Source organism: Centrocercus urophasianus, unplaced genomic scaffold (assembly GCF_019232065.1).
Source record: "Centrocercus urophasianus isolate 14NV4802_14NV808 unplaced genomic scaffold, USGS_Curo_1.0 seq_21, whole genome shotgun sequence".
In the NCBI taxonomy this organism is placed as follows: domain Eukaryota; kingdom Metazoa; phylum Chordata; class Aves; order Galliformes; family Phasianidae; genus Centrocercus; species Centrocercus urophasianus.
In genome coordinates, this window is record NW_024884767.1 from 8,769,654 (window position 1) to 8,796,744 (window position 27,091).

Consider the following 27,091-nt stretch of genomic DNA (forward strand, 5'->3'; position numbering starts at 1 on the left):
CTGATGCTGAGACAGTTGCCCAAGGTTTCTCTGTGCCTGGGGGTGAGACACTGCAAATCTGAGGTGGGGCAGCTGTATGTCTTTATTTACAGTGCACAAGTAGGAAATCAAACATTTCACTCACAAGTACCACAAATACTAAAAAGATGATCATTTTGGTGATCCAAACACTACTGTGTTTTTGTTTCATTTTTAAAATTTTTTTTAAAATCTATTTTGCTTAGAAACTTTTGATGCAGTACAGTCCCAGCTGTCATTTTTAATAAAGAGTGGTCATAGATTCCGTGTAGCTATGGCGTATTTCTGTATTCACATCTGCTTTTAAAAAGGTATGCAAGTGGAAGCTACTCTTCAGAAATAGAGACTATTACTATGAGAACGTACTTCAGAACATTTTCTCCATTGTGCTCTGCCCATGATGCTTTATGTGTGCAAGAAAAACTGCATTCATGTTTTAAAAGCTGTGGGGGTGCTTTTACAAGAGAAGGAAATGCAGAACTGATCAGTTTCCCTCTGCATGCTTACTAGAAGAAAGAAGTGTTTTTGTGCAAGCAGTGAGTCTTAACAATGGGGAAGGCAGAGAACTATAAAAAATCAAAATAGTAATAAGTTAATCTGGCCAAACTGTGTGCTTATTGAAGGTGTTTTATAGGCAGTGTGACGGACTGGGCTGGAGAGAGAAAATATGCATAAATCGATTACCTCTTTGGAAAGCTTAATCAAGGACGTGAACTCCCTGAAATCTGCAGCATCTTATGCATCTTATCCCATCAGCCCAACTGCACCCTACCTTGGGTATTACTGCCGTACTGCTGTAGACGTGTAAGTCATCACAACCTTTGGGACAGTGGAGAAAGAAGTGTTTGAGGCATAAAAAGACCGGATGGCTCAGTAAATTGTCACTTGCTTTACTGCTGCATGTTAATGGAGGGCTAGTTTTGTCTTCAGAGCTTACTGAGATCAGTATGCCTATATTACACTCTAAAGTTAGGCTTAGAACTTGTCTGGTATCTGGGCCATGATTAATTATAACTGTCTCATGACAAGACACTGTTAATTCACAGGGCTTGACAAAGAAAAGTCCCGGTTTTCAAGACAAGTCTTGGAGTTGTTGCATTGCCAAAACTTACTGGAGGAAGGGAGTGACTCTTCCAAGTCGCACTGTGATAACCACCCTAGGCAAGGTCTCTTCCTTAATGCTGACCAGGAAGCCGAGGCAGCTTAGCTTTCTAATGCAGGCATTTAGATGTTTGAGGCTAATCAACAACAATATTGTATCACATATGGAATAACACATGCTCTAAGATGTTCTAATGCACTGGAGAAAAAGCAGCCTCCTTTGCAGTGCTGTCCTACCTAATAGTGAAAACAGGAAAAGCTGCTATACAACCTGTTGTGCATCACCTCCACCTGCAGCTCTATGACCTTCACGCTGCCAGATGCTGCCAGGCATGGAGTTAACCCTACAGTGTTGCAGTGGGGCTCCGAACTGCAGAGTATGGGTCAAAACTGGCCTTTTTGAGAAAAAAGAACAAACACATGACAAGCTGCTATCGGCAAATCCTCACCATCCATGAATTGAAACCTTTCCCTGGGCTGCAACACCTGTAAACCAGAGGGAAAGGCTCCCTCCAGCTTGCCACAGAGATAAAATACAGACCTTTGCAATCACTGGCTGTACAGGAAAGGACATCGGACTCAGAACTGAGAATGAACAAGTGAAACTGGCAGATAGAGAGAGAAACTCGCAAGGAGATTTTGCAGTAGTATATCAAATTAAGTGACAGGCCAGTTTTCTTTTGACTTTTTCCCATCATAACCCTAACATGACACAAGAAATTCAGCCATCATGACTGGACTACTTTGGAGGACAGTCAAGATCATTTCATAGGTAAATGTCCACTGTGGAATTTTTTCCAACATTTTTTCTACCCAGGATAAGAAAGTAGCAGCTTTTGCTAATGATTGTTCAATGTACCTGAAGAGGCACCTGAAATTAGCAAAAGGAGAAGACAGTGGTCCCAGGCAAGGCTGGTTAATAGCAGCATGCAGTGCTTTCTTTTCTTCACCTCGTTTTCCAGGCTGGCCCAGAAAAGCTCAGAGAACATGGAGGTAGTGGGATGGAGATGTAGCTGACCCGTCAACCCCCTGCACCCCAAGGAGCCAGGGAGGCCAAAGTGGAAAGAATGCAGGAACAGCCCAGGGCATCTTCTCTTCAGGCACAGCCAAAGGACAGAAGTGCCCTTTGGCACCCCAGAAAGGCAGCCCTGTAGGAGCTGGAGGGACCAGAGGGCTTTGTGAGTGTTACAAGAAGCTGCATGTGAGGCAGACATAAATGGAGCTGCTTCTGATGCTGAGAGCACAATGCTACGTACTCATGTATCCCATGCAGACCTAAAGCACTCTGGCCAGTCAGCCCCTCTCCTTTCCAGACTAATCTGAAAGGTGGATTTGTTTCGGAAGAAATCACTTAATGGGAAGAATAGACCACGAAAACATCTGTACAGAGGAGAATGCCTTGTTTGCAGATGTATGGATGTAGTTACTTAAATACAGATCTGACAGTACAAAGGAAGTGTGTTGGTCACTAACCTAGATAAATGGTGGAACTGTATTTGAAGGTGATGACTAAGGCAGAAGTAAAATTTAGCTGCTGAACTATGTTAGCATTTTTACAATGTGCTTGTCTTCACAAGGAAGGGAGATTGTAGCTTAGTGAGTAATACTATATCCTGCATGCGGAGAAACCTTCTCTGGAGTAATTGCACTAGCATAGACACTCTCAACTTTAAAATGTTCACCTTTAAAACATTCACCTTTCCTTTCTATTTCAGTAAAGGAGACATGCTATTATAATATAAGATGGTAACTAACTAGAAAGGAAGTAATTTTTTTCTGTATTGATAAAGGGCAAAGCATAATAATAGAAGGGAGACCAGTCTTGAATCTAATGTACCAGACACAATTACTAGGATTGTCTCTCTTCTGCTTTCTCTCCCAGGCTCCAGGAGAAAGAAGAATCAATTAGCTCTCAACAGAGGATGACCTTGAAGGATACAGCTTTAAGGGGAATATGCTGAGTAAGACAGAAAAGAGAGTAGAAGAAAAGGATTTGGAAACTCACAGAAGGGCTTGGTTCGGAAGCAGTACCACAGAATATGAAATCTATCAGTTCTTTTTTAGTTCTGCACTGAAAAAGAAAGTAATATTACAGTATGAAAGGGAATTTCTGGGAACAAGTTACCTCCTTCTGCCTGGAACAGCAAAAAGGACACTGAGGCAAAAGAAGGGACAATTCAATTTACAGATGCTACTTTCCAAGCCATATCTCAAAATTTTATAGCTGTCAAAAGCACTCATAAAAAAAAAAAAGTTACCGTTGATGCAATCTGTCAACCTCTCCAACAAATCTTGCTCTACATAAATTGCAACAACGTGTTTGAAATGCAGCTGTTTCAAAAACCCCAAGACAGTCCTTTTAGAGCTGTCCAAATCATTCATTTCATGCTTACTTTAATTCTTAGGCAGATCTTCTGCAGTGCACTTTTCCAGCTCTGTTTTATTAGAGCTTCAGCCCTTTGCCACAGCCAGAATTACGCACCACGGTTAGACTCACTGCAGGCTACACAACCTTCTCCCTCAGTGCAACCTGAGCTCAAATTGATGCAAGTTCTCCCTCTCCTTTCAGTCTGTTCCTATCTGTCTTAAAAATATTAAGAAAATTAAGACAACAGTAGGAAATCCAACTCAATCACTTGATTTCTGGACAACCATTTACTTTCCAGATGTAAGCAGATATGAAAGCAGATAATGGCTTTTTTTTCCTGGTAACTGCTCCAAAGAGTTTTTGTCTCCTCTTCATTTATTTGCTGATGAAATGAGATTACCAGGTGATTGAGAAAGGCTTGCCTCACAAATGTAAATTCAGAAGGATTTTTTTGACATAACCAGCTTTTGGTTGTTTCTCCCTCACGTAGGAAAGAGGCCATTTTGACTAGATGGTGTTCGCTGGTCACTACACGGACTGGACTAAAAAGAGCTGTCATATCCTTGATGCCCCTTACAATATCCACAGTACAGAAGAGATTTTCTACATCAACGATTAAGAAAATATCACGGAGCATAGTTTTGTATACCTGAAAAGGTAGTTAAGTGTCCCAGTAATTCAAATGATGTTTTACCTCCCACAAACAAAGCTGGCACAGTAGTATTTCCCTATCAGACTATTTCCATCAGATGAATTACTGTTAGTCCAGTATTCCACTGTCACCCATTATATAAGCAAAAGCCTACAGGCATTCTATGCAAATATCTAAAATTTCATTTCTGTGATTCTGGAATCATTCCTAACAGTCAGTTGATCAATGCTAGTTCTCGGCTGGAAGGATCTTTGCTGAAGTCACTGTAATCATGCTCTTTTTCACTTGCAAAGGTGCTGGCCCAAAAAATGTTCTAGCTAGTCCAATTGCCACGTATCTATACTGAGTCCAGTCTTGGTGAGGCTAAACTAAGAAGTGAACTTATGGTGCCTTCAGGTTTGCAAGGTGAGATTGAGCAGGTAACACCTACAAGGTGGGTATCTTGGGGCACTACAAGGGAAGGCACAAGAGAGAAGAATGACCTGCAAGACAATTTGCAAGGAACTAAGCTGCACACTCTGATCACTGCAGCTATCTGAAGGAAACCACAGCCCTGTGCTGTTGGCGCAATAGCATGCTACCTTCTTTTTTTACTGGAGTTGCACAATTTTATTCAGCTCAGAAACTGCTGGCTTGCTTTGCTTCAGACTTGATGGGTTAAAATGAGGAATGTCAAAGAAATTACATTTCAACAATGTGGTGTTCTGATGCTTTATGATCACTACTGAGAAAATAATCCAGGTACCCCTGGATATGTTTTTCACTTTAAGGATGAACAAAGACTAATTTGAAAACTGTTTCACGCTCCCTTTGCATGGACAAGAATCCCTTTTCTGAAATGCCCCACAGAAAGCAATGAGTTATTGTCTCATGTTCAACAAGATTCAGCACCTAGAGAAGGGGACAGATACAGAGAAATGTGTGCTATGCTCTTAAAAGAAAGGGAAAGATCACAAATTAATCACTTCCTTAGTAACTCCCGTTCTCTAACTACAAATACACTGTCACTCTTTCCTACCCTTCTGCCTGATTGCTTCAGGATGACAGGGATGCCTGCCAACAGCGGACTTCAGGAAGGAGGTAGCAGAAATGCTCTGCAAGCAAGGCAAAGAAAATGAACACAAATGGAAGACCCAGTACAGGACACAAACCAAATTCATAAGAGAAACAGGCTGACAGACCATATGGAATAGTATTTCAGGTAAACCCTTGATGTAAATCACATGCTTCCTTACAGGTGGATACAGAGAAAAAGATGGCACTAAGTCTTTACAGAGGTCCCAGATGAAGCTGTGCTCACTGCTATGCACACTTCGCTAGAGTTCAGAAATGTGGTACCAATCTCAGCAGTCTGCACATGTCAGTCATATGACCCCCTGGGAGAACAGCTGCAGTTAGGGGCTTTTTTTTTTTTTTTTTTTTGGTGGAAAGGAAAACAAAAAGAAACACATAGCTTCTACTTACAAAGTTTTGGAGCAGTTTGGAGACTGGTTTCTGTTGCTTGTGCCTGAGATGCCTTGGTAGGCTCCGGGGAAGTTGGTGACAGTGATGGTGCAGCAGAGGACCACAACCCAACATCTAGGATGCGGTTGTAGAGAGAAGGCTGAAGGAAGGGTCTGGAGGGCACGAGCGAACTGTCAGTTTGCACTGTCACTTCAGCCTTGCTTTCAAGGCTAGGTATGGGGAAGGGTGAGGCATACACCTCTGAAGGCACCCAGGCAGACAGAGCTGTAGGATCCACAGTGCTCCTTGGGTCTTGTCCTATCCTCCCAGGGTCAAGGTGTGTAGGAGAGTCATACTCAAAAATCTTGTCCACAAAGACCCACTTGAGGCCAGCAATGCAGAGGCAGAGGCTGAGCAGGCAAGCCAGGATAGGGGCAATGCAGATCTTCTCGGAGTTGAGGCAGCCCTTCAGTCGCTCTGCCTCCAGGCACACACAGCAGGTCGCGGCCAGGCCTGCCACCCCTGAGACCCTGCTGTCCTCTCTGTGAGGCCCCGGCATGTTCTCCTCACCCGGGAGCCCATCAAGGGATGCATCAGGGCTCAACTGAGCCGAAGGGCTGGGGAAAGTCTCGGTGGCTACTTCAGACATGGTTGAGCTCTGACACAGCTCACCTCCAAAAGGCCTTAACTCTATCACAGTCCATTACTGTGAAATACAGACAAAAAGAGACGGAGTAACAGTCACAGCGCTCAGCAAAAATCACAGGGCAGGAGTCAAAGAAAGGTCCAAGCTCAGCAAGATCATCTGAACCGGGAGAAGAGGGACGCAAGGGAAAAAGGAGACCCTCCCACCCCCTGCCCAAGCCCTCTACTGCTCACGCTGCCTTGCTGAAGCCAAAGGCAGCTCTGCAGTCACTGCGCTCTTGTTTCCTGGGCACTTCTATAATTCCTTATATGCCTCTCAAGCAATTCCAGCTCTTCTGAGTGAGGGAAGAAGCGTCCCCCCGAAAGCAAGCAAAACAAAACAAAACAGGGGGAAGGAGGGTGGGGAGGAAGACAACCACGAGCAGCGAACAAATTGACCGGATTAAGTGAACCAATAGCCCAGAGCGAAAGGCAAGACTCTCACCTTGAGCATCTGAGGCTGGTATCTGCTTAGGCGAGGAAAACAATTGTCATGCAGTAGAAGGAGCAAAAGCAAAATCTGTAACAACAGCGGCAGCGGCAGAAGTGACAGTAGCAGCAGCATCCTGTCGCGTTACAGCGGCGGCTGAAAGAGGCTGAATCATTACAGAGCAGCAGGTGCTCGCTGTCTGAGCATCACTGCAAACAATATCATTACACAGAGGTTTGAAAGGAAGAGCGATGCCAAGGCGATGGTAACTCCCTTTCTCTCCCCTCCCTCTTTGTCCTTCTTGAGAGCTCATTCACTTTCCTCCTTCCCCCCCGCCCCGCTTCCCCAGCCCCCTCGCAGCCTGTTTCTCTGATGTACAGGCTCACTCCTTCCTCCCGTCCCCACCCCCCGCCCTCTGCAGGGCTGGTCTGAGGGAAATCAGTGCACCCAGCAACGCAGGACTGTCAGTGACTTCCTATTTTATCCAATTAGGAAGAATAAAGGCCATCAAATCAAAGGGAGGGAGCGGGCAGGAGTTGTGCGCTGCCGCCCGCTCTCTCTTTCCAGCCGGTCGGAGGAGGGCAGACACCGGCGGGGGAGGACGGGTGTCGGTGGGAGCGCGCCGGGCTGCGCGGGGCTCGCCGAGGCTGGCAACACCCGATTCCTCCCCGGGGAAGCCCGCTTTCCCGCAACAGCTTCTCCCCGCCTAACACCTAGAGCGTTTCTTTCCACGCCTCTGAGTAAGTTCGATCCACTAAGAATAACGCACATTAGGTCAAGCAGCAAAAAATAAAAAAGAAAAGTAAAAAAATTCCCACTTCTGACAAATTTCCATTTCATTTATAGACATCGTTTTACATTTCTAAAAAAATATATATATTCCGTTTTTAACCTCCCTTCCAAAACCATCCAAAACCAAAAAAAGGCAAAACCTTTGCAATACAGCCAGCTCCCCAACATAATTCTTGAAAGGCGGCTGCTGCTAAATTATGTCCTCACTCTGCCTTAGAGTAAAATAAAAAAGTGAAAACCCAAAGAGCTGTGTTATTAACAAGGCTTCCACTTTGTTCCTAAATGTGGCTGTCACTCCTCACCTCCACCTGAGTCTAGCACTAACTCCCATCCCCAAGAGCACAGAGTAAGGCAGGTAACAAAGCCTGGAACTGCCCTTATTCCCTACCCCTCCTGTCTCCAACAGAGAAGTGCACCTGTGAGACAATATGTCTAAAGGGAGAGAGATTTTTCAGCTCAATTTCCTCAGCAAAAATGTCTGCACCAAAGGCTTAGCAATTGGAACACCCCTGCTACCCTTGCGTAAATGATTGCAGGATACATAATGAAACAAAGAATCAAGTGCTTCAAACTGCCCCGAACTAATTTTTTATTTTATTTTATTTTATTTTTTGTCAGTATGGTATCCAAAATGGAATTTCATTTGTAATGATATATTTTTGGTAGTGACCAAAAAGATGTCTGTCTCTACTCATCTCTTCTCTCTGCCTCATAATCCTCCCATTCACAAAGACTTCCAATGGAACATTAATAACATTCACATTAAAAAGGGTTTGTCAAAGTCTCAACGATTCCCATACTGTTTTCACAGACTCTCCTGTCAAGGACTAATTGATGGATGCCTGATCACACAGCTTCCTGTGAGACTGCAGTAGCCAACTGAAGTAATCATGATGCTACATTCAAGAATTTACCTTAAAGCATAGCCAGTGATAACAGTCCCTGGAAGAATGTAAAAAGATAAATCATCATACAATCAAGTCTACATTACTGCTGAAGTGTCTGGTCCTCAGGTTAATGATGTGATCAGCAGCCTGAGACAGAACGAACAGCTTGCACTGCACAGTTACACATCTCCTCTTATTATCAGGCACATGTGCTACTTAGCTGAAAACATTTTGCATGAGCACAGTCTCTTTCAAGTATCTCAAAACGTATTTCAAACAGCAGTAACAACATCACAGCCATAGAAGAGGGAACATCAGAGCAGCCTTGTTGTGTCTACAGTGATGGCCTGTGGGTACAAACACAAGCAAGATGCCTATGGAAAGACTGAATCCTTTCTTGGATTGAGTGAGTAATCTGGGAGGGAGATGTACTTCCACACACACAGGTTACTGCTCAGGTGTGAAGATGAAGAGTTCCTTTCCAAAGCTGAGAACCAGCAGCTGATTGTTTGATGCAAGTTTTTTAAAGTGTCCTGACATCTTCATTCATGCCTTATTTTCTAATCTACTTACTTCCAGTGAGAAGCTTTTCCCTGATGCTGCCTCTTTAAGCTGGTCTTTGTGCTACCTTTACACCACTGTCAGGTACACATTCCCTGTGCTGGCCTTCGGGGCTAACTAACCCTCCTCTTATACTCTCCTGTAATAATTTGCTCACATCTTTCTGCTGCTGAGGTGAATGGAAACACACATGGAGATCTGCACTTTCCTTGGAAGTCACAGCCTCCACAGATAACGCTGTGCAGGTGGATGGAGGGATGTCAGCCCATCACCGCTGCTGACCTCAGTCGGCCCGGCTGTGCGCGCAGCCCCGGGAGCGCGGTGGGGACATTCCAGAGCTCCCTTCATGCGGCTGCATCTCTCCCTCCTCGCCCTGCCGGGGATACTGTGCCTAACGAGGGCAGCCGGGGCGGCTTCTGCTGCTCCTCCCCACGCTTCTCCTTGCTCCCCGCCTCGGCGGCCGCAGCATCTCCGCGAGGCCCTGGCTCCCTGCCCGGCTGCAGAGTCCTTAGCTGCCGCACGATCATTCCCCGCGGCACCTCCGGACCTGCCCCAGCACCGCGCCGCCAGCTCCGCTCAGACCTCCTCCTTCTCCTCCTCCTCCTCTTTCCCCGCGGCGAGCCCGCGGAAGCATATTACGACCCAGCCGTGGCGTTCCCGCTGTGCTCCGCTGTTCCCTTGCCGCAGGAGGGGCAGGAAGGGATGCTATACTGCATCACCCACCACCCGGTGCTTCTCTGGCACTGCTCCACAGGTGGCTGAAGGCAGGGCCGGGTCAGCCTAACTGGGATGTGCTGCTGGCTGGGGTCTCCGCTGCCCCATAGAAACGTAGGCATTCCCTCCTGGCAGCTGCAGGTTGGGGCCTTTAGAATTTCTGTACTGGCACTGGCATGCCCAGCTTATCCATGGGTTATGGCCCAGGCAGGGGAGATGAATGGTTTGGAAAAGAGCAGCAGCTGGTTAGTAGAAAGGGAAACCTGGGAGAAAACAAGAGGCAGCGTGGACCTGAAGGTAACAAAATTTTACTGCAGTAGCCCTTCAGTGACCAGTGCAGAACAAAAAGGAAGGAGGTTACTTGCATGTTTGCAGCTAGGTCAGGTTCTAATGCAGAGTTTTTTTTCTGATTATTATACAGCTCGGATCGCCTCGGCTTACAGGAAAAAGTGGTATGATTCTAGACTAATGAAGCTAATGTGTGACTGATTTGGACTCTTGCCAGGTGTAAGTGGCAGATTGAAACACACAGGCTTATGAAACCGTAATTTTATTTTGTGGAGAATTTTGGTAAAGAATCAGGCATTATTTTGCTAAGTCCCATTCCCACAAGACTGAGAAAGAAACACAAGACATTAACTTTCAGCCTGAGATGGGGATGAAGAAAATGTATCTGCTTCTTCAGTTTTACAAGCCCTAAAAGGAGGTTGAATTTGTATTACCTTGCTGTGGATGAACACTCTCTATGGCCAGCCATAAAGATGTGAATGAAACACGAGCAGATGAATAACCATAACTGACAGTATCCAGCAAATTAGAGCAAATAGTGCCATTTCACTCAGCTGGCCCCTTGCTCCTATCATAATCACACCTAAATTTGCTGAAGTTTTTGGAAAAATTAGGCCTGGCGTTTTCATGGAAATCACTGTATTCTGAATATCTAACTGCTTTAAATAAAATGTCAGCAATCCACATAATTCTCTAAGAATCATCTGCTCTTGCAGCTAATGGGACATGAGGAATGTAACCGCCTCCACAGGCGGTCATGTGCAATTTTCAGGTCTACTGGGTCGCAGCTTAAGAAAGGATGCTCATAGGACCACAGGGCAAGTGGTCACCCCCCAGGCCATTGTTGTTTTTTTAAGACCACATCAATTCTTCAGAAGACACAAGCAGCAATATATGGCATTAATTGTTCCATCACGTGTTCGATCACATTCCCTTTTTTCCCCCATACATTGAGAAATTAAAAGCACTGTAACCAAGAAGCTAACAAGAAAAAAAGTGCATGTTCATTAATAAGAGATTGATGAGGAAGATAAAAGGACCTCTTTTTATTGATTGCAAGCACTTTCTTCAAATTAAATAAGTGCACTATTTAAAGATGGAAGGGTGACCCAAAGCAAGTGGGCAGGCTCAATAAGCAGCATCAGTGCCAGCAGCCATAGTGTGGGAAGAGCTGGCTATCGCACTTGGTGCAAAAAATTAATTTATTTCTCCTTTCAGCGCTCCACCAATCTCCTGTCTTTAATCCATCTCCCTTGGACTGATGCCAGCACTCTCTCCCTTTGAGTCCTTCCAAAAGCCTTCACTAAAACCCCCATCTCTCAGATCAAATGACATAAAGAGAAAACTTCATTTTGCCTCTCTACTGGAACTGCAAATGCAAAAATGGGACAGGCTGTCATTCGCACACACATACATCTAATTTTTCACCTGATGGAAAGTGAATGGAATACAAGTGATATTGCTGCTTGTATGTCTTTCCCCATTCCCACCACTTTCTTCCACTTTTTTTTTTTTTTTTTTTTTTTTTTTTTTTTTTTTTTTTTTTTTTTCGTAGTCCTCTGGTCATTTTCAGCCATATGTGACTGAGGAGAAGTGATGCCAAGCCATTAAGAAAATGCAGGAAAACATGAGTGCTACAAACATAAAACCCCAAACACATACTCAGGCTTAGACATGAGGGTGCATAGATCAATGTCAGCAGAATAATTAGTACTCTTAATAAATTGGGTGTAAGAGGGCCATACGTGGAAAGACCACCTGCCCATAGAGGACCTCCTGTTGACTTCCGGTCAATAGAGGAGCCAGGAACAGGAGGAAGCACCATATCCAAACCATCTTTTTACCCTCAGGCCAAAACAACTATACTGGGATTATTCCAGTGCCCACATAGGTGTGTCAGAAATGTTTCTTGGAAGTGTCTGGAGCATGGAATACAAACTTTGGTGCTTTTGAAAAGTTTATATTTGAGCAAGCTTATATTTCCTTTGTGCCAGAACTTTCTGTATTGGTTTCACCTATGCATATTTACACCAGGAACCTTTTTCTCTAAGTACAATAGCCATAGATGACAAGAACAGTGATTTGAAAAAACAACAGAACTACAGAACAGAATGGACTTTTCAGAGTATGTTTATATTTTAAATAGCTGCAGCCACTAATTGAAACTGAAAACTGCCATAAAATGGGCTGTTATTTCAGGGGAACCAAAAGGTTTTTTGAATCTTTTCATCTTCAAGAGAAATGTGAGACACTGACTTTCTTTCATCCTAATCAGAAGCAGAGCTTGTGGCACTACGTGAGACACACAAACTCTACATCAAACCATGAATGTCAGGGTTTTCCATCAATGACACTGACTCACTTGCCCGACTTCTACTCAGTCACAAAATCTAGGATAAGTACAGCTATTGGTCAGACTAATAACAACTGACTCTGCTGTGTGATAAAGGAGCATTTAAGAAATTGAAAGACCTGTAATGCCATCAGCTGGGCTCTTCTGCCAATGAGCAGAAACAGCAGAAAGAAGACCTCTGTATTTTATTGTTTCCTTCAGATTCAGCACCACCTTCACCCCATGACTGGCACCTCTTTGTTTCGCAGTGAGGCAGTGAGCTGGGACAGCACGATGACTACACAGCCGAGGTGCACTCATTAACTCCCGCCCACCTCAATGGCCAAATGCACTTGTGGGCCTGCGTTTGAGCAAGTATATTCAGAGATGGAGCAAATTCCTTGAGGGTGCTGCCTGGCCAGTGGCAATACTGCTGCTTTGTACAGACATGGCTGTCTAGGACTTCAGGATGGCAAGCCTAGAGACTATGTTCCTCTGCCATGGCCACAAGTGGTTTTTTTCACATCCACAGTCCCTCTGATGCTGAGGAACTCCCTGGACACAGAAAATTTGAAAAAACATTCTGAAACTCTTGAATTAAGAAATTATTCTGCTCCCACTGATCCCTGGTTAATGAAGTATTCAAATGGGCATGGAGTTAAACAAGTGGTAAAATGCCTTCCTGATTAGAGATGGGTTAGATCATATGTCTAAGTGCCTTTTTGAACTAGAGCCTAATTCAGGAACCGAAAAGGTATTTTGGACTATAGTGCCGTGTTTCATGATAAATACAGCTTACCAATGATGACACCAGCTCTTCTCTTTCTTAATGCTACCTCTCACTTGTGCTAATCCAGCAATAATGTTCATTTAGTTGGGCTCTCAGCTGGATTACAAAAACCTGATTTTTTACTTAAAAACTATTATTTTAAGATTTCAAAATGATTATAAATAGGGAAGCTTACCAACTGCCTATGAGCCTGGCCCCATAAATACTGCAGTCTGGGAGACGAGCAGGAGAACCAGGCTCCAAAGCACAGAATTTTGACCGAGTCTTCTCACCAAAGACTCTGCATGGTGAAGTATCCTTCCAAGTTAAGGCTTACCTTAGACAGAAGTTCTTAGAATATATTAACAGGATATCTTAATTCTACTTGTTATACCTTCCAGTTTTACATGGTGACAGAATTATTTTTGTACTTGCATATATTCCCAGCTGCTGCTGTTTAGAACTTCAAGGCATCAGACATGATTTCACTGTAAAGTGCTGTTTTCAAAATTTCAATCAACTACACATGCGCTTTTTTATTAAGTACCTTGCAAGCTTATCCTTAATAATTTTAATGCTAGAAAAACAAACAAAACAAAAAAAGCCAAACACATGCAGCCAGCAATAGTGCATTGAAGGATTTTTATATCATTAAAGTGATGTTAATAATATACCATCCATTTATTAGTGGTTTAGGTTTGTAAGGTACGTCTTAGAATATCGTCACACATTCACAATCTGAAACTTTCAGAATTTTGCTTGCAAAAAATGTTATGCTTTCAGCTCAAGCACTGGCTTGCTTAGCAGCCTTCTGCAAATCGCTTCAGATAATGAATTTAATCTGCCTTATCCTAACTAAAGATCCTCATTGAGCTACACTGCTTGGTTCAGCTCTGGTTGTAGATACAAAGTCTGATTATGTCCAAGATAAGGAGGTAGAATTGAGGTGTTTGCTTTTCAAAATATAAAATCAATTTCATATTTATAACTGAAAAATTTCAACAATAATAAAAATGACAGTTCTCATAATGCCTCAGAATCCCAGCATCATCAAGGGCATTTAATATTTAATATTCTTTCATAGTGCATTCAGAAAGCCATAGAAGGCATGAATCACTCCTTTGGCATTGGCTGGAAAACATTGTCAATTTCCAGCAAATAATTAAGAAGAATTCAAATAAGTATGACAAAGGAGATTTTACGTCTAGTCATGAGTTCTTGGTAGGCTAATCAAATATATTTCTATTACGCAGCTGTTTTGAATGTAAACCCCAGCCTGAATTTCAAGATGATTCCTTGTCACGTCTTCCTCACTTCTGCAACCAGACACACTTTTTGCTGTGTATGGTCTGGCATGAAAGCAAGCCTCTCACCTTTGAAAAAGAAAAATATGAAGGGAAGCAAGGTAGTTACTCTCCTCACATATAGGACTTCAACATTTCTGCACCATGTTGGGTCTTGTTAAGGGCAAGAGAGAAAAAGCTCCCAGATTCTGTAATATATAATAATTTCACTGACCCTACAGAGCAGAATGTGCTGCTTCAGACAAGGAGCAGGCCTTCACTTACATCAGGGAAAAATGGATTCATTGTAACTGGCTTGTGTTTAACAAATCCACATGCAAGCTCAGGGCAGCAGGGGCTGCTGCTGCTGAGTGGTGTAAGAGCACTACAGCAGCTTTAGAAACACCTCCTGCAAGGCAGAACAACCAAGAAATGGAGCACAGGAAGCAGTGATGGAGCAAAACGTAGGTCATTAAAGCTCAAAGCAGTGTAGAAGGCAATTAAACAGAGCCTTTGCTACAAAACTCAGCTATGTCCATTCCCCACTACTGACAACAAACACACGCGTGGAAGTGTTTATCCACTCATACATAGATATGCATCAGAATGAGCTGTAATCGTCATTTTATTTGAGGGATGCACTGTCATCCTGCAGCATCTCCTGCAATCAAGCTGCAGGCCATACTTAGCAGGGGTGCCTATTGTTCCCCTGTGTCTCACCACAAAGTTTGTGGAGCGGAAATGAGACTACACTGAGTGGCGGGCAGACTGTCTTTCTCCTTTTTCTTGAAGATGCCTGAGGAAGAACGAAGCTTACTCTGAAAGAATATTTGAAAGAGTGGGCCCTGCTGGCTGGCCCGAGGTCACCCTGTGTACTAGATAGGCAGCCACGTTCACCCAAATCACTGAACATAAAAATGCCAACTAAACAGAGCTGTGATCATTGACACACATGTGCCTGTGGTGAGAGAGGTGGCTGTCACGCTGGGGAAGAGAAACCAATGTCTGGAGGATGCAAGGAGAAGAAAACATTGTTTTGGAGCTTTGCTGTATTAGGATGGTGGTTTGCTGAAGACTGGTGCACTCTTCAGCCTGCATGCCTGTTTTCTCACTCCTGCCTGCTGCTGGGACCGTTCTGCACAGCTGTGCTGAAGCGAATGCAGCTCTCCACCACCTGTGTGACAAGGCCCAAGGCTGCTTTTCTTACTGAGGGAACATAGGGCAGCTGCTACAGAAAAACAAGTAACTCCCAGGCCAGTTTGCAGTCTGAAAAGTGAGGTGAATGCTTAGGTGTAGGCCCGTGGTGCCACCTGGTCTTGAACTTCTGACATCAACAGGAGCCCAAATGCTCAGGCAGAGGTCTGTGTGGGGATCATCTGCCTGCCTTCCCCAGCCCACAGGCGGCAAGAGGCACCTGGTGACCTCAACTTGTGCTCAAGCAGCCAAGATGAACTCTGCCCCTAAATCCTGCTCTGATCAGGGTTGTAGTTTGAAGCCAGACACTGTAAAACTCTAGCACTCCCTCAGACATCATTGACTGCTGCAAAGATGGGGCCAAATTTCTTGCCAGCGTGGGCAACATTTCAGCCTGCTCAGCCAAAGCAGCAGTGAAGATCAAGTGCTTGCTTTCACTTGAGGGCTGCAGCCTTCCTATTACTCAAAAATTCCCTGCCCTCTGCTTAACCACTGCTTAACTCCAATTAAATTAAAAGGCGCTAAGGGGCAACAAATCCTCTATGTGTTCCTAACTTCACCTACCGTCCTTCCTACTTGGTTTTTGACAGTTTCACAACTTTGCTCATGCTAGAGGAGAAAACAAGGATACGACCAAAATAAATCAGATGCTGAAGACACAAACTCCACAGGGCAAAGCCCACCTCCAGGCCAGGGCTCCCCAGGGTGGACTGGGGCTGAAACACATGCTCATGGACATCATGTTGTTTCTATTTATTCCAGGAGTGTGCAGGCCAGCTAAGGGAGAAAAACACAGGGTGTATTGAATTTTGAACTCCTTTCACTCCGAAGAGTGAAAATGGTGCTTCTGCTTCACTGATCAGTTTGAAATGATTCTCTTGAGAATTTGTTAATAACACTTGAAAAAAAAGTGAAATCTTCTGTATTATGTTCTTTCCCTTACTTAGGCATCAGTTCATGGGTTCATCAGGAAAGCAGTACTACTCAGCTGCATAAGAAATAATTTTCAGACAATATGACTGAGATTTAACCAAGGGCAGTGAAAAACAAAAGATGGTAAACTTCTGGCCTTCTTTTGAGTGTGTGCTACTAACACTACACAGGCTGGATGCAAGCAGACAGTACACTTCCCTTCCTATGCTAGCCAGCTTAGAAAGTGCCAATATCATCCCGAAAGTGACTACTACGGTTAGATACAGGATAATTAAAAACCTATGCAGCTGAGGTCCAGTTGGCTGTTTTCAACACCTTCTATCCTCCATCTCCTTCTCCTTCCTCTTGCAAATAAAAAATAATGCCTGTGCATGTATGTAGTTACAGGAAATATAACGCATTATTAACGTGGCTGCAGCTGCTAGAAAGTTCAGCTTTACTGCCTACCTTTGTAGAGGTTAGTTGCAGCTACTGGCAATAGTCAGCTCACTGGTGCATCAGGTAATGAGAGTTTCCAGGAGAGCCAAGTGAAGTAGCTGAATAACACCAGGTTTGTGGAAAATAACAGTCAGTGAGGGATGATGGGTCTAAATCTATCACTGGGGCAGGCAACTACAGTTAACCTGTAGGAATTATTCCAGGAACAATTAATTTGCGACTGTAATGTTGTGTATTTTCTTTGAACTATGAATATGATTATGCTCAAATGCAGCTACACAAAGCAGAGAGGAAACAGGTACAGACAGTAGTACAAGACAAAGCCCTCCAAATGAAAGTCTTTATCAAAACCTTTCCTCACAGAAACAACACAGTGTTCGTAGTGAGCTGAAAAATCCCCACACATGTCCTGTGATTTCAAGGAATATCATCCCTACATTCATCCTGTGATTTCAAGGAATGCCAGACAAGTCAGCCCAGAAGTGCTCATTTCCTGACATACTGAAAAGTGAACTATCATTGCAGACATCTATCTATCAGGCTGAAATCTGCACACATACACTGAAGAAATGCCCTTCAGATTTCATTTTCCAGTTATCCTGGACAACATACTGTACAAATATAGATACATAGCCAGAGCCCCCACCGTCAAGGCTAGGAAACAGCAGAAAAATATGGTGTGACTTGAACAAGTAACTGAAGCCATGGATTAGATACATGGATTAAAGTCACAGAAATTAATTCAAACCTGCCTCCCCAGCAGGATGCTTTTGTGTATTCTCAGAACAAATAATTTTTAGGGTTCCTTTTCCTACTCAAATGCTTTTGTTCTGTACAAGTTTCTAATTCCTTGACATAGTGCATAAAATTTGAAAACTGTAAAGACAGCAAGGAGATGTCCGAAAACTGAAGAATCAGATTTTCACATTTGTTATTGAAACGTGTGTGCATAGATTTCAGTGATAAACCAAAAAAAAATGCAAATATATTTCCTTCTAAATAGGCCAGAAGGGAGGACCATGGACTGGAGTGAGAATCCGGGGGCCTGCACAAAGTCTGGAACTTGCAATACTAAAGCTTCACTGATCACCTGTACAAACTGAACAGGTCAAGGACAAGAAGAGCTGCAGGAAAAGCGTGTAGTCACAATGTCTGCCATTCAGGCTGTGGCCCGTGGCTTCACCCTGCTGACTGTCAGCTGTAGTTTCTTGCTGACAAGAATCTGTGGTTTCTTCTTCCTATCAGTTGGTCATGATTGGGATTTGGGTAAAAAACAGTGCAACCCTGCCTTTGAGGATGACCTTTTCTCTTTCAAGTGGCAGCATGGAGCTACAGCCTCGTTAGCTACCCAGTGCCATTGACTATTTCACTACTGCAGACAGGATTTTTAGTACTGCTACAGGAAACCGTACTCAGATGACATAGAGAAATCCTCTGGTAATTACTTGGGCTAATCCTATTAAGAAAGAAGGGATTTCAATTGCTATAGCAAAAAAAAAAAAAAAAAAAAAAAAAAGCAAAAAACTACAACTATTCCCTTCCAGCCTCAGATAGACAAAACCTTATTGTGCATAGGGAAAATTGTGCTAAATCAAAGACTATCAAAGACTGTTTAATATTTAGGAAAATAAGAAAAACTTACTTGAAATGCCTACAAATTGAAAAGGCACCACTGAGCTTTCCTCCATGTGTTTTATTATACTTCACTAGTCCACAGCTCAACTTGTGCATTTTCCAAGGAAAAGAGACAGATATTTACGGAATGTGCATAATTTAACAAGTACTTTTCATATGCTCCAAATTTATGCTGCAAGAGGGGTTCACATTTATGATCCCCAAATCTACTCTTATTTTAATGCTATAGTAACATCACAGTGGCAGACTTAACTCTTTCAGATTCTCATTAGAAATTCAGTTGGAGTGTTTAAAGTGACAGTGACTTGATTTATTGAGCTATAAGAAGCTTTGTGGCCATGAGCCAAACAAGTTATCTTTTAATAAGGCATGTGAAGTCACTGCATTTCCTTTATGAAAAGATAAAAAAAAAGCAAGTTCCAAAAAAAATGTGCTTAGGCAACTAAAATGGGCCTAACTTGGCACAAAGACACAGTTTTTCATGTGGCCTTATGCACCTCAGTTCCCATCTGCACTTGCCCACCCCCCCGGGCTTCATTTACTACCCACAGGGTGCAGGATGAACCAAAACTGCTCTTCAGACCATTTCACCATGGTGGAATCATTCAACATCTAAATAGTAGCTTTGGGGTCTACTTGAAACTCATTTGATAGAGCTACCTCTGTTCTCCTCTCCTGAGATCTTATTTTCAGTGCCAACACTGCAGGCTGTGTTAGGCACAACTTATTTCCAAGTTACTCTCAAAGACCAAAGACAATGTTTATCTTTGCGGAAAGAAGCAAAACATTTTCTGAAGAGACAGATTGCTGAAGCTTATTTCTGAACCCAGCCTGCAACTCTCATTCATTCTAATCCTCAGAGTTGCTCAGCAATTCCTTACTTCAGTCACTACCATGATCATGTCCCCTTGCTGGCCTTGTCTCTCTTTCCCAAACATTCAAGAATGTGTGTCTGTGAATGCTGTCCCAGTGATACACTTATGCATCTGCAGATATACAACTTCCCCATGTAACCTTCCTCAAATAAATGATTTAGAAAAACATAAGCAGAGCTGTGTATCTGTTAGACACTCTGGGAAACAAGACAGGAGTGTTTGATACCTGGTCAACAGCACTAAGCTGCATTCACTCTCAGTGGGAATGTGAAAACTCAGGAGAAAAATGCAGATTTGTGAGACCTCTCTCCTTTATTTAGCAAACACATGTAACTGTGAGCCTTCTGTACAGCCTCCCACCTAGCAAAAACATAGGGAATTATTTTTACTGGTGGTGAGAAAAAGCGAGAATATCTACTAAAAACTACAGTCATATCTCTAACACATTTCTACTGTCAGTGATCAGCACACGAGTTATAAAACTCCAGTAACTAACTCTGAGCCTCTGCCCTCTCATATAGCTGTCTCTCTAGCTGAGATCAAACACCTCATTTTATGAATCGATCCTTTTCCCCTTCCCCACATTCCTACTTAAACATCTACATTTTCTCACAGTAACATGCATTGCAACTGAAATTGACACAACCATGGAAATTCCCAGAGGAGCCCGGAACACAGCTCATGTTGCTCCTGCTGCACAGGAAATGCAAACGTTCTTACTCATCCTTCCTCTATAATGAAGAGTCAGATTCATTGTCTTGCTCTGCAGAGGAGGAAATTGCTGCATAATCTCCTTCCATAGCTAGACAATCCTCTCTTTCCAAAGCAGGCTAAGCATGCACATTCTCTGGACACATTTGATGAATTTCTAATCACAGTGGGCAAAATGACATGGCATAGGTAAGAATCAGTGACAGAAGCCTTGTGCTGGCTCCCTACTGAGCACGTGTTTTCCTTGTATTTCCACCCACATATTAATTGTGCTTGCTTTGAGACAAATAAATCGTAATCAGGCCAAACTACAGTCCACCTTAAAGTCTATGAGAAGACTCAGAAAAAACTGCACACATTTTCTGCTCAGCACATCACACACACCAAAGAGAATCACAGAATCATAGAATCACAGGGTTGGAAAGGACCTACAAGATCATTTAGTTCAGCTGTCCTCCTAAAGTCCCCAAAGTCTCCCCATTTACGATGTTAAGTTGCCACTGATAGTGCCACTCCTAGCAGTCAGGATGTACCCCTCCCTCTCTTGAGCTACAGAAGGGCCCTCTGTGGACTACCAGGAGCAGGCCAAATGGCCAAATTACGCTAGGAGATCTTATCAGTTAAAAAAAATTTTTTTCCCCATCTAGAAAAAGAAAAGAAAAAAAGAAACTCTTATCTGCCACTGAGAAACAGCTTTTTACCTAGCCTCCCTTCAGGCCGAAAGAAAAGATGCATCAGCTGCATGGAAAATAGGAGCATACATTCCCCTGCTGCACTAACAAAAACAAATACTTCTTAAGTGAGGTCTAGTAAGCCTCTGCTTTAGCACATAAGCCAACTGTTAATCACAAGAGGACAAGGATGACATTTGCTGGGTAATAAAGCAATTCCACATCTTTCCTTGAAGACTGTGCATCTTCCTTTCTTTCAGCCTTGTCCACAGTTAGAGACAGCAATCAGTAAAGCACTGTCATTGTCTGGTGCTCTGTGTTCCCACATCAATCATGTACAGCACTACTCAAAGTGTCTGAAATGGCATGTAATTCCAGTCTCAATATTTGCTTATGCTGCTTGCTGCTGTAACGGTTTCTTGTTGATTCAGACAAGGAATGAGAAGAGGAGGCAAACCAAAAGAAGATTGTGCTTCAGTTGGTGGCTTAGGGTTTAATCATCCATCGTCCCTAACTGCCCTGGCTCTGTAAGGTGGGACAGCCCCCTCCCCAATGTCACTGGGTGCCAAATGACCTGGCAGTGAGGAACCTGACCTTCAGCACAGCAGGCTGGTACTTGCAATGGGAGTGGAAAGGAGCTGGAGCCGGTAGCCAAACAAGATTACAAGAGAGACAAGACTCCCCTTAGGCCTAACGAGAGGAAAATCAGGAATCAGAAAGGCTTAGTTTCCCCTCATGGTCGCTGTTAGAAGGAAGCACTTCTCAGAGGCATCACCTTTCTGTTGTGTCTTTCCAGCAGCAGTCTCTGAGGCACGAACTGCTGCATGCTGCCTGAGACTGGTGGGCCAGGTAGACAGGATACAACCACACATGATCAGCTTGACCAGATCAGCTACACTGCAATTCAAGAACCACAGCTATTTCAGTTTTAACCGGAAAGAATAAGTGTTCTCTATTTTTTCCCTTTTTCCTCCCTCATATCTCTCTATGGATGGAAAAGGTTTAGTCTTCTTGTATCAGTCCGACAGAACACAATAAGCTGTCCTGCATATGTGTCTTATGAAAAGCCCAGACTGAGGCTGGCACGTTCTTAGTTGCAACTCTGTTTTGTCATATGTAGAGCAGAGTGACTGGTGTATGAAAGGCAGCACTGTCTGCAGAGATCACGCTGAAAATCAGTGGGAGTAGCTGCTTTCTGTAGGGCTACTGGAGGCCAAGACAGGAGCCATCCTGCTGAGGGAGAAATCTCAGAGATCTCAGAGAAAAATAAGTAGACTCAAAGACTTACTGAACCTCTACTGGTGAGTGTTTCTCACAAATGCAGTAATAGACATTGTCACATGGGTGATTTCCTGCAGCTACAGAAGGGGACACACCAAGGATATGTACCACTTGATAAATGGATGTCAAGAGGTGGTTGAGATAAAGATCAGCAGAAATGCTAGATCAAGCTCACAAGCTCTCTTTTGCTTAGGCTACTTTTCCTGTACCCAACTACTGCCACAGCATGAGGATTCAGCAGAACTACTTGAGAGCAGCAAGTCTAAACAAAAATGGCCACACATTCCCTGCTTGCTTCTCATTCTAGAAAGTTAACTGATGTCCATTTTTCACTAAACAGCTTTTCTAAGAGTCCTTTTCTTGTTAGCGGTCTCAGTTTTTCAACAATAGCTGATGTGCTTCTATTACAGCTACTTGTTCAGATCTTTGGAAAATTTGATAGCAATCAGTATTTTTGTCTCACTCATTTTTGACTACTTTTTCTCCAACCATTACTTCATCCGCGCTGTTCTTGGGCTGTAATTGTGAATAACAGTCCTATATTTCACAAGACATTTACAGACAAAAAAAAGATATTGTTCAAGATGAAACAGATACTGAGTGACAACCCTGCCCATGGAAGGAGGCTGGGCCTTGATGATCTTTAAAGCCCCTTCCAACCGAAGTCCTTCTGTGATTCTGTTCCTAAGGACCAGATTCCTATCAAATTCAAAGGCAATATTTCCTTCCCTGTACACAGCCTTCCTGATGGAGATCTGTTAATAGTGTCCGTGTGTATAAAATTCATTTGCACATTTAAATTGAGAAATGCCATTTGCTCAGCCTGCTTATAGCTGTGCTCTCTTGCTGCAGTGAGTATAAGGTCCCTGATGCATGCGTATTATACAGTGAACATATAATTGCAAATGCCATTCACATGCAATTATCTGGAGTTTTACTGCATATTTTCTACACATAACTCAAACAATAATTACAACATCACATTAGCTTGCCAGGTGTCCATTTGGCTGTAAGAATTACTGAAGTGCTGATGCTTAGCTGCTGTCCTCTAAAGTATTCTACTTGCAGCACTGCTTCCAGCAAGAGAGGTCACCTATATACTTGAGGCAGGATTCAGAAATCATGGGAAAGACAGCAAGGATCTTCTGCGTCTAACAGAAACATGCAACTGGTTAAGGTACACAGTCCCTACGCCATGCCTGACTTTCTTTCTTCTGCTTCCAGGAAGGCATTTCAGCTTTCACATAGTCCAAATGTGCTGGCTGAACAGATGTAGAGAGGGTTTCAGAATTGTGTAACCTCCCATGAAGCCAGAGACTGATCCACTGCTTTCAGGGATTGCAGCAATGTTTGCCTGACTACTAGTCCACCAAAAAAATGGCAGAATCCATATTCACTGCATTCTTTCTTTGGACCTACCTTAGTCTCCTTTTCCCTCCAAAGCAACAAAAATCTAAAGGAGTTACAAGCATCTACTCTACAGAGGTAGCTTGCCTATGACCATAGACAGCAAATGACTCAAAGCTGTTTACAATAGAAAACTAATTTAGCCTCAAAATAGTCAGACACACATCTAACTGGGCTGTGCTGCTGCTCCAGGCTATTCTTCTAACTTCCGGCAAAATTACTGTTTAGGATTTCTCTAGCTATTGCAGACCCTGAGACAACTGTTATCCTACTGTTTGTCAAGCAGTAGTTGCCACTGTGGCAACTAATGGGTTTTGTGTACATCATTAAAACACTCGGGAACTCTGCAGAGCCTGCAGCTTGTTCTAAGCCTAAGATTTCCCAATGGGAAATTGAAGGAAAGAGTTGTTCTACGGGATAAATAAAAGTCATATTTGTTGTATAAAAAATATACTGCAAGGTTAAACCCCGGTCCTGTTTCCCTATTTGTCCAGTGGAGTCAGTGGAATTACTCTGTATTTGTACTGCTGTAAATAAAATATAATTAAATATTAAGGGATTAAAAAATTATTTCAATGCCAGTTCTGGATTTTTTTAATAATTTTTATTTTTTATGGTAAAAGCAGGGAGGATATCATTTAATCAGGCTAAAGAACCAGACATTTAAATGTACCCTTTTCTCAGAACAATAGCTAAACTGTTGAACTGATGCTCCTGAGCAATGGATACTAGCACTTAGAAGATTGCAACAGAATTCCAGCTACAGCTAAAGAACATCCCCTGTTACTATATACAAAAAAAAAACCATTTCAAATGAACAAAAGCCTCACATGTGATTACATCACTTCCAACTTGAGAAGACCTGAAAAATTTTTCTGCTACTGACAGTTTGTGCCACAGTTGCCAGCAGCAAATCCACTGGGCATGTTTCTACACTGTAGGAAGCTGTGGCCTTTGCCAGAGACAGAATAACCAGCTAGATATCTGCCTCTAAAACAGACAGTGAAAAAATGCCCTCACACTTCTTTCCTGGAGTAAGGATTCTCTCTTCCTTTGAAAAATGAACCACTGCAGTAATACTCATTGGCAAATATGCTGACATTTTGGAAAGTTCTTGGGAGAATCTCTAAATACCTGATAGACACTTGACTGTGTTATTAAGAATCATGTTTCGTGACTGTGAATATTACCAGAAAAATATCAGTAATAAAGTTCAGTTTTCCACTTTCCAAACGTCAGAAAAATTATGACCTCATTACCTTCTGAAAGGTTATTATTACCCCGTGTACAAATGCCAAACTTTAAGATAAGCTCAACAGCATATGATCTTTGTAAAAGCTTCAGGCAGCAAAGGTCTGTATGGTCAAATCCTCCCTGACTCAACATCAATGCTGAACATTTATAGCTCTGAAGCTAGGAGCTTTTCTGTGCTGAATAAACAAAACAGAAACAAATGAACAAACAACACAGTCAGATGCTCAGGGCTGGAAAAGCAGCTGTGTCCACTGTCGACTTGGGACTGGAGTGTATGAAGTATGGTCACATCTTTCTGTACAACATCACCAAAAAGTATTCAGTGCATGGACCAGATCGCTCAACTCAGGGGGGCAGTGGAATAATGTCAGTGCTCTGTGCCTCATGTGGACTTCTTGGAGGGGAAGGAGACAGGGCAGACTCAGCATGGGTATCTCTGTGCTGCTCAGTAACAGAGTTCAGCCCAAGGGCAAGTGGTGTGCCTGGCCTACATCTGCATCTCACACTACTTTGCCGCAGCTCTGCCCTTCGTTACAAACATTTTATACCTGTGTTTTTTTCATGTCGCAGTGTCTAAACTGTGAGAAGGCAGCACTTTAGCACATCCGAGTGGCAGTTTTATGACGTGAACTGGGCTGTATGAATTCTGAATGTATGCTGAATGGCATGAAGGCACCTGGGAGTTTCTCGGAATTACAGCATCTGCTGGAATACTGTGATAGGACTGCTTATTAGAGCGAATGGAGATGAGCTGGTGAGATGGTACCCATACTGCCTCCTGGGAAAGGCTTCAATGCACACTATGCTTTATGATGTCATCCAAGTGCCTTGGAAAGCAGCAGCTGATGAGGGGCAGAATAACACAAGGAAGCACATCAGTGATGGAGTGGGCAAACACTGCTCCAGTACTCCAGAACACTCCTCAGCCTCCCTTCACTTAGCACCATAGGCTTTGCCTTTATGAACATCCACCATAAATTAGAAATGCTTAATGCTCTTTTAGCTAGCAGTAGGGTTGATGCGGCTTGAAAATGGGAGTCAATGGAAGTTTCTTCTTTTCAACAAGCAGATGCCTACAGAAGGGAAAACGTGGACTTATTTTGCCAATGAATCTCAGACAGTTGGATGCCGAGACTAACGGAAATTATTGTTAACACCTATGAGCTTTGTATGCTTGTAATAAAGTTGCAATTACTAGCTCTAAGAGTGGGCAGTCAGGATAAGAAAATATAAAGAAATAAGAGTCCTTCCTGCATTGTATATGCATATATATATAAGTCTATACATATTCAAATACATAGAGAAATACAAATACATTCACCAAAACAACATATTGTTATGCATAAGACATAAATCATAAAGGATAATTACCCCAAGGCATAATTTCCTATTCAGAAAATGAAAATGCATGTTCTGTGCTCCTTAACATGCATTTCCACACTACTGCAGGTACAACTTCAATTCTCTGACTAGCTAACTATCACTAACTACTTAGGAAGATACACACCTAGAGAGAAGATGGCTATAAAAAGCTACTCTCTAATTGCTGCAGTGAGTACAGTGATTTGTTCTCATCACTGTACAGGAAAATGTCAAGAAGAGCAGAAACCATTAGGAATCTATGGGAACATTTTGATAATGAAAGTCAGTGGAGATACAACTTTCCCACTTTGTATCCAATTAGGAGAGGTTACAAGAGGCAATTTGGAAGAGATGTGAACATGAAAGATAGGATGATAATTTCTTCCTGAGGGTTTATCTTGGCTTCCACTGCACTGTTAGAATATGTTAGAATAGCAGCATGCAGGGAAATCATTGCTTTTAATTTACCTGCTACAGTCCAAGTGGAGTCTCTACTGCAACATAACACCGTGTGGAGAAGTTAATGAGGGATAAAGTGACGGTTTTTAAAGCCATACAGTTAAGAGAAGATCACATTTATGTATACAGCGCTTTGCCTATGGCTTTTGAAATGCAACATGTCATGCAGTTTGCATCTTTTAAGAAGTATGTTAATGAGGAGTTATTTTTAAGCAACTGGAACTTACTCAAAGACATCAACTTTACAAGTTATTAAGATAATAGCATACCTTTTTTTTTTTTTTTCGTTTACCTACTGCTGTGTAATCCTCTGCACTTATCTTCTAGAAACAAATCCTACTGAATGATGAAGCACTCCCACTTATTAAACTGGAAGGTGCTGTCTGGATTCCTGCTTACAAATCAGCAGAACCTAGGAGACCAACCAAAAGACTGAGGGGTATCTTCCCTTCCCTTATTTCCTTCTAAGAAACTTTGTTCCTTCTTCCTAGACAACAGCATCCTAGACAACACTCACTAGAACTGAGTGAATTGGAGGCTCAGCATGAA

At 42.9% G+C, this 27,091-nt stretch overlaps 1 protein-coding gene across 4 annotated transcripts in view; it reads right to left on the bottom strand.

Annotated features, from left to right (window-relative positions):
* Nucleotides 1–27,091, bottom strand: part of NRG1 (neuregulin 1) — a 169,094-nt gene that overhangs the window by 87,949 nt on the left and 54,054 nt on the right. For 3 of the 4 annotated variants that reach the window (XM_042822927.1, XM_042822926.1, XM_042822925.1), the window contains exon 1: nucleotides 5,604–6,231. The exons of the other annotated variant lie outside the window; for it this stretch is intronic. In XM_042822927.1, coding sequence (XP_042678861.1) covers nucleotides 5,604–6,231 — 628 coding nt within the window. Of the gene's footprint in view, nucleotides 1–5,603; nucleotides 6,232–27,091 lie in introns of those variants that run through there. 4 annotated transcript variants of the gene reach the window in all.